The sequence below is a fragment of the Aulonocara sp. 'chitande type north' Nkhata Bay genome, linkage group LG7, assembly GCF_057382095.1.
Source record: "Aulonocara sp. 'chitande type north' Nkhata Bay isolate Kocher_YH1m ecotype deep benthic linkage group LG7, A_spYH_male_GT1.1, whole genome shotgun sequence".
Taxonomy (NCBI): Eukaryota; Metazoa; Chordata; class Actinopteri; order Cichliformes; family Cichlidae; genus Aulonocara; species Aulonocara sp. 'chitande type north' Nkhata Bay.
In genome coordinates, this window is record NC_141350.1 from 14,326,948 (window position 1) to 14,339,055 (window position 12,108).

Below are 12,108 nucleotides of genomic sequence, written 5' to 3' on the forward strand. Positions count from 1 at the left end.
ACCTCCATGCTTATTTACTGTCCGTCTCTTTCAGCCAGTTACTTAGACAAACTAGCCTGTTCACATTTTTAGAGCTCAAGGCAGCTCTATTTTTGTTACTATGTGATCTGCAGGTGAGAACAGTCTCTCACGTGGGACAGAAATGGCAGGACTAATGAAATACTTCCGGGCCAGGACATACAGCTTTGGGTGGGTTGCTGCTTGACTGGAACACCACTGCAGCGTGGAAAGTCTGTCTCACTGATGGATGATTCTGCTCTGTAGAAACTCAGGGCCCTGTTACACAGGGCTTCCTCATCTGAATCACAGTCTGAAGACAATGAAGAGAGGAGGCGGCTCTTTGTGGTGGCATCGTCACACTGTTCCTGCAACAGGGTCTCAAGGCTGGTCCATGGTGTGATGCAGGTGGCAGAAAGCAGGCAGAAAGCTAGCGCTAACAGCTCCCACAGTTTCTGTGCTTGTTGCAACATGTTACGCATTTAGATGATACCGTAAGGTTGAAGTGCTTTGGTGGTATGCAAACTCTTTTTTGCATTTTGCACAAAACCACGCTTTTATCAAAGCTTCCGTCGGGTAGTCTTTTTAAATGACATTTGCCTCCGATCAGTCGTAGTAACGTGCTATCTTCTGATTCTTCATTTTTGTAGCTGTAAAATCGTGCATTGACAAAAGTTCCCCTTTGCTTGGAATGCAAAGTACGATTAAATGCGTTAATTTTTTAACACGTTATTTTTCGAATTAATTGATCGCTATTAACGCGTTAAATTCCCATCCATAATTATAGTAATTGTTTACTCAATGTCCTTGATTCTCTAGTTGCTGTAAAAACCCAGTTTCCTTCGCGTGTTCTGCTCCATGGTTTACCATTGACCTCTAAGCATTGAAGGTCAGTCTAGGCCATCTTCTCTTCATAATATACATCCTCCCTCTAGGGAATCAAATTTGATCTTCAGTTTACCTGTTTTGCTAATGACATCTAGTTCTATCTCTCCTGCAGGCCTGATTCCTCCTCCCTCCCACCTTCTTCCCTTGGAGAATGCCTATCCGAATTAAAATCCTGGTTCAGCTCTAATTTTCTTAAACTCAATGAGGATAAAACTGAAATCCTCCTTATTGGCACTAAATCTAACCTATAGCGGCAACCTTCGGTCCTTCTTTGCCGCTTCTGCAGAACGTAAAGTTTCTGACTCGTCAAGTCTCTTGGATGCCTTCCGGTAGCAAAAAACGAGGCGAAGGAAAAAAGGGGCAAAACATTTATTTTCCTTACAAATCGAAAGGTACAAAACAAATGCCTCTGGTGGGAGCTCCGTTTATATTCCCTTTGTGTTACAACAAAAAATGACATTAAAACGGCGACGGTCAGAAAACTGTTGCTCCACGTCCTGCTTGCTTACCTAACCTTTTACCCACACCCCTCCGCATGCGGGTCAAATACACACCCCCTTTACGACATCCACCAACACTTTACAACAACAACAGACTAACAAAGCAGGATTAATTTATGGAGCACAGCATATTACATTATAACCTAAAATGATCAAGATTATAATAAAAACTTAAAGATCATGACAAATACTTAAATATGGCATGATGTAACTGAGTAAAATATTGGCCTGGACTTGGCTCCAACATAACCTTTTGAAGCCAAATCATTTCTCACTCACTATTGATGACTCCACAGTTTTCCCTTCAACTCAGGTTAAGAGCATTGGTGTCATCCTAGACAGTTCACTATCCTAGAAATCTCACATCAGTAATCTCACTTGTTCTGCCTATTTCCATCCACATTAACCGATTACGTCCTTCTTTCCACCCAGTCTACGCCCATTCTCGTTACTTCCCGCATTGACTATTGCAATTCTCTCTTGCATGGTCTCCCCCAAAAATTCCTCCATAAGCTTCAACTGGTTCAAAACTCCGGATTATTACAAGAACCCCCTCCTACCAGCTTACCTTTCTGACCTGTTAAGCACTACCTCTTCTATCCAGCTTGCTGTGCCTTCTTTCAATCTCAGCACTATGGGGAAAAGAGCTTTCAGTTGCTCTGCACCCAGGCTGTGGAACTCTCTAGCCCCAGATGTAAGAAACACTTGTTCTCTCCCTCAGTTTATGTGTTTTATTCTATTGTTAAGTGTGCTTGGGTGTCTTGAAAGGCTCTTTTAAATACATTTTTTTTATTAATATTATTTTTATTATTGCACAACAGCCAGGTGAGGATAAAGGGGAGTGGTCACTGTTGATCTGTTAGCAGCTTTTAGGGTTTTCTGCGCCTGTAACAGAAAACCGAGTGAATCACAATCTGTAGTTATGTATTCTGCTGAAAACAACACTTTACTCAGAGGCGATGCAGAAAGTTGACAGCTTACTTGGTGACTGCATGATGCTCCAACCCAGGTCCCAAGTTTGATCCAGCCCTCATCGCCACAGCCACAGAGCACTGCAAAGAGGGAAAAGATTAGGACCTAAATCTATTTGCAAGTGTTCTGAATAGCTCAGCCTGATTCTGATACTAGAAGGAGAATTTTTTTAATCAGCTTACCCTCGTCTCCACATCAGTCAAAGCTCCATCTCCACTGGCTGACACGCCTTCTGAAGACTTCCTCTTCCGCCTTCAGAGATTGATACGTAAAAACATTAGCACACCTTCAGCAGCTTGGAATCATATTTAACAACTTAAGAAAATGTAAGACTCAGGAGGCACGTTAGGTAATGCATGTACAATTATTAACAATATTAGCAACAATAACAATATTAACAATACTAGTTTTTTTTTTTTTTTACAAAATTCACAGCAGTAGTGAAATAAGATAATCAAAATGTCCGATGCTGTGTCCTGCTGTTATGAATTAAATAGAATAAGAGATGAGTTTTTGCTCAACTGAGCTATCAAGTTGATCTCAGTCAAAGACGTACTCTAGAACAATCCCAGCACAGAAAGCAAACCCTAGTTTTTTTTGTTATCCTGTTATTACAGAGTGAAATATATTTAAACCTCAGCAACACAACGATTATAACATTCCAGAATGGAAATAAACTTGGTCGTTAAGTCTTATTTTCTATTAAGAAGAAGAAAAGTATTATCTGTTTTTTGATAATGTGGCAGTATCCAGAAATCCAGTTCACCATATGGAACATTATATGGTCAGGTAACACATCTAAAAATGTTAAACATTTTTTTAGGGTGCAAATTCAAGACATTTTTATAATTATAAATTATTACCTTGGGACTGTAGTGAGCTCCTGTTTCAGTGTCTCAATGTCAGTGAACTGGACAGCTTGCCCCCCTCCTCTCGTTTTGATGACATCGCCCTAAAGAAAAAAAACAAAAAGAACCACCATTAGATATCTTTGTTATTTAATATTTAATACAGTGCGAAGCCCTTCTTGTGATCAGTAATTCAACCATCACAAGAGTTTCCTTTCTAAGGATAAGCATGCACGCTACTACAATCATGCAACAGAACATTGAGAACCACTTTATAGAAATTATTTAAATTCACTTCTTAAAACTGACAAACTTATTCGAGCAAAGTGTAAAACAAACAGTTACAAAACCACACTGACTCAAACTCAAGTTGGCAAATATGCTGCTGGTTTGCTGAAAACTTGCCAGTGTTGGGGAGTAACGGAATACATGTACCGCCGTTACGTATTTAAAATACAAAATACGAGTAACTGTATTCCGTTACAGTTACCGTTTAAAAAGGTGGTATTTAGAATACAGTTACTTTGTTGAAATAAATGGATTACACTGCAGTACTTTCCTGTTTCATTTTGTCGCGGGTCAGGACTGTTTGGGTTTTGTTTGACAGCTACGTTCTGTTGTCCCAGGCGGCAGCGTTACGGTTGCCATGGTTACAGGGCGATGCTCTCTCTCTCTCTGCGACTGTGTGTTTCCTGGGTGAGAGAGGCCTTTTCGTTGTTGTTGTTGTTGTGCTAAGCTAACAGGCAGAATGCTACAAGCATAGCTCTAAAGAATGTAGCATCATGGGCAGTGTAGTCCGTGTTGCAGGGAGAATGGACTGCCACACACGTTATGGGTCTGTGAGCGCGAGGAGGGAGAAAAAGGCGAGTGGAAAGGTACGAGTTGTCATCGAGGAAAAACGGGAGCTGGAAGCATGTAAATATAATAATAACCACTGCAGCCAAGAAGAGTGCCTGACGAGCCCAGTTGTAAGTAAGCTATTAAGACTCGACTGTACACCGTGTTCGTGTTTTCCTCCGAAACAATAAGTTCCGTTGGAGCAGTCTTTCAACGCCTCTCTCTGTCTCTCGCAAGAAAAATTGACCCACACAACAAAGTAAAGCTATTTTTCGGCTACGAGCCGACAGGGACCCCGCCGTATTAGTCAGAGGTCCCTTTACTACAGTTCGGAGACGCGGACCTTCAGTAACAGTAATAAATCACACAGCAATAGTGCATTCACGTTGTTGTAAAAAGCATGATAATATATTAAGTAATCCAAAGTATTCAGAATACGTTACTCTCATTGAGTAACGTAACGGAATACGTTACAGAATACATTTTGGGGCATGTAATCTGTATTCTGTAATGGAATACATTTTAAAAGTAACCTTCCCAACACTGAAACTTGCTAATATAAATGTCTGCATGAGTAAGGAAGTGTAACCAAATATATCATTCTGAATATCAGTAATATGCTGCGCTGCATACTTGACCTTTATAAGTTTGGTCTGTATCTCGCCGTCGGAGGCAACTTCTTGGTGCGTTAGCACGTATCTGTCACACTTGGACAGAGCCTTCTCGCTGGGTGCAGACACCTGGATGGCGTTGGGGATGACCGGCTGCAAAACTGTGCCCAAGTCCATGCTTGACGATGGCTTATGGTCCACCCACTTCTCCCCACCAGCAGAGCGGGAACGACGGTGACGCGGGCGTACTGGTGTTGTCGTCTGAACAGATCAACAGGAAAACGGTTTAAAAAGGGGAAAGAAAATAAATTTTAAAAAAAAATCCAAAGTGAACAAAAACACAGAACTTGACAAAGCATTACAAAGCTTGACAAAAGAAATCATAAAACTTATACATTTTGGGGGGCAGGGTACCCCACACCCTAAACTTGTAGGAGCCAAAATCCTGACACATTACAACCTCATGCTGCTGCCTTTAGCTAACTCACTGACCCTGTATCTTCTTTCAATTAGGTCTACATGAAATGAAGGGGAAGGGAAGCAGTCTCTCTCATCCACTCTGCTCAAGCACACAGCTCTCCTCCTGGCCCGGCTGACTGAAGTGCCCGTTGAGGCCTGGGGTCTTGTGGGTGTTCTTGTGGGTGTACTAGGGGAACTGTAACCCTGCATGCTGTCCTGAGCTGCCTGCTCCTCACATGCAGATCTAGCCACAGACAAAAAGGTACTTCTGCTGGGGACGGGGCAGGTGAGCCTTGGGTTCGTCTCATCCTCCTCATCACTAGCAGCACTGCCTGACTGTGACTCTGGCTTTGGACTGACATGAGGGGAATCGACTGGGCACTGGAGAGTGAAATGGAAAGACTAAATGGTCACAGTTAGACATGCAAAAATTAGACGTTATAGGAACGGGATACATTCACAGTCTAATGTAATCAAATGCAGCAACCACTTTATGTAAAGTACAAAGTTCATGTTTTTCCCCATACCTGGTGAAAAACATGAACACTGAAATGTATATTTACTTAAGCTGAGCTAAAATGTTCTGTGAGTTGATGCAAATTTATCTGCAACATAATTCATTTTACAGTTTGTCTTATTTGTTGTAAATTCAGTATCTTTGATTTTTAAAACTATAGATTCAGACCAATAAATTTAGAACAACCTACTGCGAAATCTACAGCATCAAAATAATTTCCTCAGTTTCACAGTGGTACTTAATTGCTGAAGGACTACATGATCATATGCATGAGGCGTTTATTATAACCTGCCTGCTGCTGTGGCACTGGGATTAGTGATGTTAGTAGATTAAGAGAGACGAGTGCAGTAGAATTTAACTTTGAATGGGCAGAATACCATTCAACACCCTTAAAAACATTCATCATTATGGTTTTTAAACACAACATACAGGGACAGGTGAGGGTGATGCTGATCTCTTTGGCGGTAGGCGGTCCTCTTTGGAGGGTCGCTGAGAACGGGGCTGATGCTGTGGTTGTGGTAGAGGCTGTGGCTGCGTCTGACGGGGTGGAGGTTCAGGGCGACCTGGAGTCTTGCTCTCTGTCACGATGGCCTTGAGCTGCTTCAGCTTTTCGTCTTTCACCCACAGCTTATTTTGCATCTCAAGCTGCAGTGCATTAACACGTCTCTCCTGCACAGTGAGGATATTGCAAAATGTTCAAATGCAATATTATCCAAGTTGCTTGAATAAGACAAATTAGCTGCCACTATAAAGACTAAAACAATGACCAACAAGGGCTGTTTTCAAAACTGATAGTAAGATCTAAATTTTACACACATTTCAAAGTAGGTCTTTTTTTGTTTGTGGTCTTTATTGGAAATCTATACATTGTTGAATAAAAGGAAAAAAAAGATATTTGAAACTCACACATTCTTTCTCCCACTTGAACTGGGTGTCCGAGATCACGCCATGCATGCGCTGCTCCATGCGTCTCTTCTCTGACAGCTCTCTCTGAAGCCTCTGCTCTCTGGTTTCCAGCTCATGCTGCAGCGAGCGCTTGTCATCTTCAAAGATTTTAGTTGTTTTCTGCAGGATGTCAATCTGAAACAGAGACATTAATATTAAAGAAAAAAAAGTGACAACCTTTAAATCTGCAGCGTGAATGGATTAGTCTCCCACCTTGTGTTCTTGCATCTTTGTTTTCTTCTCTAAACGTTCAATCTCTGCCTTGTTGCCTTGGATGATTTTGTCTTTCTCTATCAGTTTGCCGTTTTGTTCCTGAATAAAGTTGTCTTTGGAAATTAGGCTGGTATCCAGTTCTTGGAGCACAGGCTTCATCATGTTGGCTGAAATAACATCAAGAGAAATGTGAGCCAAGAGAAAGAACACTATTCAAAAACGGATCTTTCAAAGCCAAAAAGTATCAGGTGAGCTAAAATGAGAACAGACACCTGTTTTACTGTAGTCCTCAATCAGCATCTGCTTGATCCTCTGCCTGTTCTTCAGGGCTTCAATCAGCCTGGGCAGCGTGATGTCATCATGTGGGTCAGTCAGCTCACAGGAGGGTAGAGATGGGAGACTGAGGATCAGAGTGTTTGCAGCAGCAGCAGGCATGTCTACAGAAGACAAGGAATCACAAGTCCTTAAAGCAATTGTGTGGTTGTTAATAATCATCACACACAATACTGTTAAAACATTTACACAATAGTAGTTCAGATTAATTGTGTTTAATTTTAATGGAAATTACGTTTGCAAGAGTTTGGCTTGTCCGGTAATTTGCATGTTTTGTGTTTCCAAAGAACTTCTTGAAAAATAATGCATTCTCTCATTTTCAAATTAAACCTTTACACATAGTAAGTTGATGCCCGAGTTTTCTAAAATTGTGAATACAAGGCTGAATAATACTTTAAATGTTGCTACAGTTAACTATGGTAAATGGACTGTTTCTTATATCGCGCTTTTGTACACTGAGCGCTCAAAGTATCTTCCCCAAGGATATTTGGCATCCAGACTGAAGCAGCCAGGGTTCGAATCACCAGCTTTGCGATTAGCAGATGGCCTGCTCTTCCTCCTGAGCTACAGCCACCTCCAACTACAATTCTCCTTGAGATGATAAAATGAAAATGAAAAGTCCATGTAAAAGCTGCCACTGTGCAGCCATCTTATTTGGGCTGTTATTTTGAAGTATCATCTAAATCATTGTTGTAATTTCAGAGAAATGATGCATTATCCTGACATTTCTGGCCATTTAATATACAATTCACAAGCAACCGATGACAGTGGGAAGAAAAACTTCCATTTAATAGGAATAGGAATGAGGGGATGAGGGGAGGAAGACAGCATAAAAGATGTGCTGTGGAAGAGAGTGAAAAGAGGTTAGTGAAGAAGCCCACAGCAGCCAAGACGTATTGCAGCATAAACAAGCCGCATAATTAATGGACAGTTTACAGTCATCTGATGAATACCAAACTATAAGAAAGTTTTAAGCCTAATCCTAAAAGCAGAAAGAGGGTGTTTCAAATTCAAACTGGGAGCTGGTTCCACAAAAGCAAATATGCCCTCTTCTGAGATGCTGTTGGCACTCTCGCTGTTCTGGATCAACTGAAGGCTTTTCAGGGAGCTTTTGGGACAAGTTGATAATGAATTACAAGAGTCATAGTAATAAATGCATGAAGTAACTTTTCAGCATCACTCTGACAGAGGAGATTTCTAATTTTAGAGATACTGCACAAACGCAAGAAAGCAGTCCTACATTTCTGTGTGAAGCACTTTGTGATCTTTGTCTTGAAAGGTGCTATATAATCTGAATTTGGAAGCACACAAAAATGTGTCCAGTGGATTATTAAATAGAACAACAATTACCAGAAGTGGAAAAACCCTCATTATACACTTGGTGTTTAAAAGGTTGAGTGTAAAACTTCAGTGCGCCTAAATTTAGGCTAATCACTTGATTAATAATAATAATAATAATAATAATAATGGATTGGATTTATATAGCGCTTTTCAAGGCACCCAAAGTGCTTTACAATGCCACTATTCATTCACTCTCGCATTCACACACTGGTGGAGGCAAGCTACAGTTGTAGCCACAGCTGCCCTGGGGCAGACTGACAGAAGCGAGGCTGCCATATCGCACCATCGGCCCCTCTGGCCAACACCAGTAGGCAGTAGGGTAAAGTGTCTTGCCCAAGGACACAACGACCACAACAGAGAGGCCGGGAATCGAACCGGCAACCTTCCGGTTACAGATATGCTTCCTAACCCCCTGAACCACGGTCGCCCCAGTGTGTTAAATAAATAAATAAATAAAAACTTAAGCACAGTATTAATTTTTTTTACCAGGAATTATTGGGCCACTGCGTTCTTCCAATCTGTGAGACAGCTCATCTTTGAATGCCTGGTTTCTATGATGACGGCCTGGAGTAGCGCTACAGATTGGTCTGTCCGCTGGCCTGGCCACTTCCTCCACTTGCATCATCTCTGCAAACTGCACCAAAAGCTACACAAACAGAGCATTTCCTTTATGTCTGGAAAAAATAAATAAATAAATAAAATTTCGGGTTAATTAAAAAGACACAAAGTAAGAGGGCAGGGTCAAGTTACCAGGGTTTCCTCATAGTCATCAGTCTTGGGATCGACACAGACAACCATTCTAACTTTTCCCTCTCCATCGAAGTCGTTTTTAAACCGGTGGGTTATTTTGGAGCTTCCAAACAGCTCAAGCCGAGCTGTTTGTCTGATACTCATTTCTATTCTTGGCCATTCTGGTCAGTTTCAATGAAAATCTTAACATCTTTAACTCTGCCACCTCCAGCACTGCCTCCCATCTTTTTTGTCAGTGCCACTGTCTCCAAACCATACATCATAGCAGGTTTCACTGCTGTCTTAAAGTTTAAAACCTCAGTTAGATGGCAGTCAGGTGGCACTCCTCTCAATAAAACTCTTCCAGATGAAAAAGTCTAAATCTGTTGCCTTTGAGGAAGAAAACTGATGGCTGCAGAACGAAACTGTGGGCTCACATTCAGGTTGAAGAGAAACTGTCCAGAAGAATTTTCACTCTGTCAGTAAATTACTCCACTCTAGGTTTAAACATTCCCTTACTGGAATTTTTTTCCCACCCAGTGGAATGTATGAGATTCACATCTGTGCTGTCTGCCAAGTTGACCTTCTTTAAGAATTCAGGGACACTCACCCCAACTGGGTCCGTCTGGTTGCTGGAGGGTTTTTTTGGAGGAGGCCTGCGGGGGGGTTTAACCTTCCTGTAAAAGTAAATAAATACAAAGTCATTCACAATTCAAACAGAAGCGTAAGCGTTAACAATTAATTACTTTATAATGGCTTAACAAAGCCACTTGCTAGATGGCTAATTAGCCCCCTGCTAACAGTAAAGCAGAGCGTCAGCGTCCGTTGTTAACTCCTTAAACTTAAATTCACCATTTAGTGACAGGGTAATACACACAAACAATATAGCCTGCCTGCAACATATATAATATAAACCTATACTTACACTTCTCTCGTCATTGTAACGTGGTACCTATGCTGAATTCACCGTTTCTATTTGTCTAGTTTTAAATCGTCCCTCCACCTCGACGCCTTTTCTTCTTCTTTTAAATTTGATTGGCGGTTGGCAAACAACTGAAGGATGCATTACCGCCACCAAAAAAAACCTCAAATCCTCCCAAACAATTTACTTTCTTTTAAAAACTGAATTAAGGCCTGATAACTTTCACTTCTTGAGACCATTTGCAGTAAATCAATAAGATCTAGCTTCATTTTTATGTGTCTGAGGTTTCGGGTCAGTTGTCTTTTCTCCACCTGATACTTCTGACAATATAACATGTTCTCTAGTTTCCTCTTCTCCACAGTAGTCACATTTCCCTGTATTATGTTTCCCTATCATGAATAGTGTAGTGTTTAAACCAGTATGTCTTATTCTCGATATGACCACGATATGTACCACCTCCTTTCTCCTACTCCTTCCTGTGGTTCTCATTTCTCCTACTCTCCGCTAAATTTTATAGGAGAGTCCCCTCCTTTCCCCTCCCACTGTTTTCCCACCTTTTCTTCATTTCTTGCCTTACAATACTCTTTATCTCTGTCTTACAGAAGTTAATAACCAGGTCAACTACCCCATGTTTTGTGGTTTCCTTCGCAGCTCTATTTGCCATTTCATTTGCTTTTACTCCACAGTGAGCCGTAATCCATAAAAAGACAGCTGTAAATCCCATCATTTGTATTATGTAAAGTGTTTCCTGAATTCCTGTTAGAACATCTGCTCTACTTTCCGAGTGGCTACACTGTAAACTGGCCAATGACGAGCTTGAGTCTGAACAAATGACTGATTGTAACAGCCTCGTGTCTTCTATCCACTGAACAGCTAACAGAATTGTGAGCATTTCTCCAGTCTCCTTCTCCGACAGTCCATCATTGATCCTTTTCCCTATTTTGACTTTAAACTCCAGAACAACACTGGTTTGACTGGCTGTATTCTTTGATGCATCTGTATATATTTGTACATAATTATAATACTGGTCAATGTAAACCTGTATGTGAGTTTAAACTAAATGCCCTTCCTCCCAGCAAGGTTTCAGTACCTCTTGTGTTGGGTGATCCTGTCCATGTCCCTGTAGATTTGCCCAGTAATTGAGTGTTAGCTGTTTTCTTCTGATTCCTAGTGGCATCTCACCCATCTCTACCTGTAAAGCTGCTGTTGAGGTTGTTTTAAATGCACCTGTGCAGAGTCTTAGTGCCTGATACTGACTGAAGTCTAACTTTAAAAGACTTGTGTCAGCCACGAAATTATATGCTACACATCCATAATCTAACACTGATCTAATCAACCCAGTGTGTATGGCCCTCAAAGACTTCCAATCCGCTCCCCAGTCCACCCCAACTAAACATCTCATTATATTTAATACCTTTTTGCATTTATCCACTATTTTCTGAATGTGTACAGCCCATGTTATATCCAGCCACAATCCCAGAAACTTAAATTTACTTGCTCTTTCTAACTCTTCACCATATTACTTTAGCTTGGCTTCCTCAAAAAACTATTTTCCTTGTAGAAAGAAATATTGTCTTTGTCTTATACACTGCACATTTATTTTACAGACATTAAATATTAAAGCTATAGGTCTGCAATTTCCTGGATTTTTACCATCGTTTCTTGGCTTACCTATGGGCACAACCACTGCCTCCTTCCGGCTTTGCGGCAGTTTCCCACCCTCCCAAACTCTGTTATATAACTCTAACAAAAGATCTTTAGCTGACTCACTAAGATGGTTTATCATGATATAGCAAACCTGATCTTTTTTCGGTGCTTATAATTTGGATTTCCGAAGAACTCGATTCAATTCTAACTTTGTAAAAGTAATATTTAATAAACCATCTGTATCTTCTACTTGTTTCAGTAAATCCTTATTCTCTATGGTTGTCATTTCTCTTCCACTTCGCCCTTCTCCACTAGCATTGCCTGAACTATGGATTTTAACAAAGGTTTT

At 40.9% G+C, this 12,108-nt stretch overlaps 1 protein-coding gene across 6 annotated transcripts; it reads right to left on the reverse strand.

The window, feature by feature from the left end:
• Positions 1–1,217: 1,217 nt before the first annotated feature.
• Positions 1,218–10,801, reverse strand: LOC147324764 (kinesin-like protein KIF23). Of its 6 annotated transcripts, none has more exons than XM_086298795.1 (13): positions 10,116–10,586; positions 9,801–9,867; positions 8,948–9,135; positions 7,060–7,224; positions 6,788–6,954; positions 6,536–6,709; positions 6,059–6,298; positions 5,146–5,514; positions 4,681–4,914; positions 3,221–3,309; positions 2,540–2,609; positions 2,367–2,437; positions 1,222–2,270 (listed from the first exon to the last, which is right to left on the reverse strand). In XM_086298795.1, exons 3-13 carry the CDS (start codon positions 9,084–9,086, stop codon positions 2,255–2,257), a joined length of 1,734 nt encoding a protein of 577 aa, XP_086154921.1. In that variant the 5' UTR covers positions 9,087–9,135; positions 9,801–9,867; positions 10,116–10,586; the 3' UTR covers positions 1,222–2,254. The 6 variants fall into 6 exon arrangements, with proteins under 6 accessions (XP_086154923.1, XP_086154922.1, XP_086154921.1 ...); XM_086298791.1 differs by lacking the exon at positions 10,116–10,586 and adding an exon at positions 10,738–10,795 and having other exon boundaries at positions 1,223–2,270; positions 8,948–9,107; XM_086298794.1 differs by having other exon boundaries at positions 1,223–2,270; positions 8,948–9,107.
• Positions 10,802–12,108: the final 1,307 nt, after the last annotated feature.

Excerpts from the sequence above, each read along its gene's own strand:
- LOC147324764 (XM_086298791.1), bottom strand. The coding sequence starts at position 10,781 with ATGAAATGGCAAATAGAGCTGCGAAGGAAACCACAAAACATGGG. Across the intron at positions 9,108-9,800 it reads ACCAGACGGACCCAGTTGGG|CTTTTGGTGCAGTTTGCAGA; the intron begins GTGAGTGTCCCT and ends CTGTTTGTGTAG. Across the intron at positions 6,299-6,535 it reads TCAAGTGGGAGAAAGAATGT|GAGAGACGTGTTAATGCACT; the intron begins GTGAGTTTCAAA and ends CTCACTGTGCAG.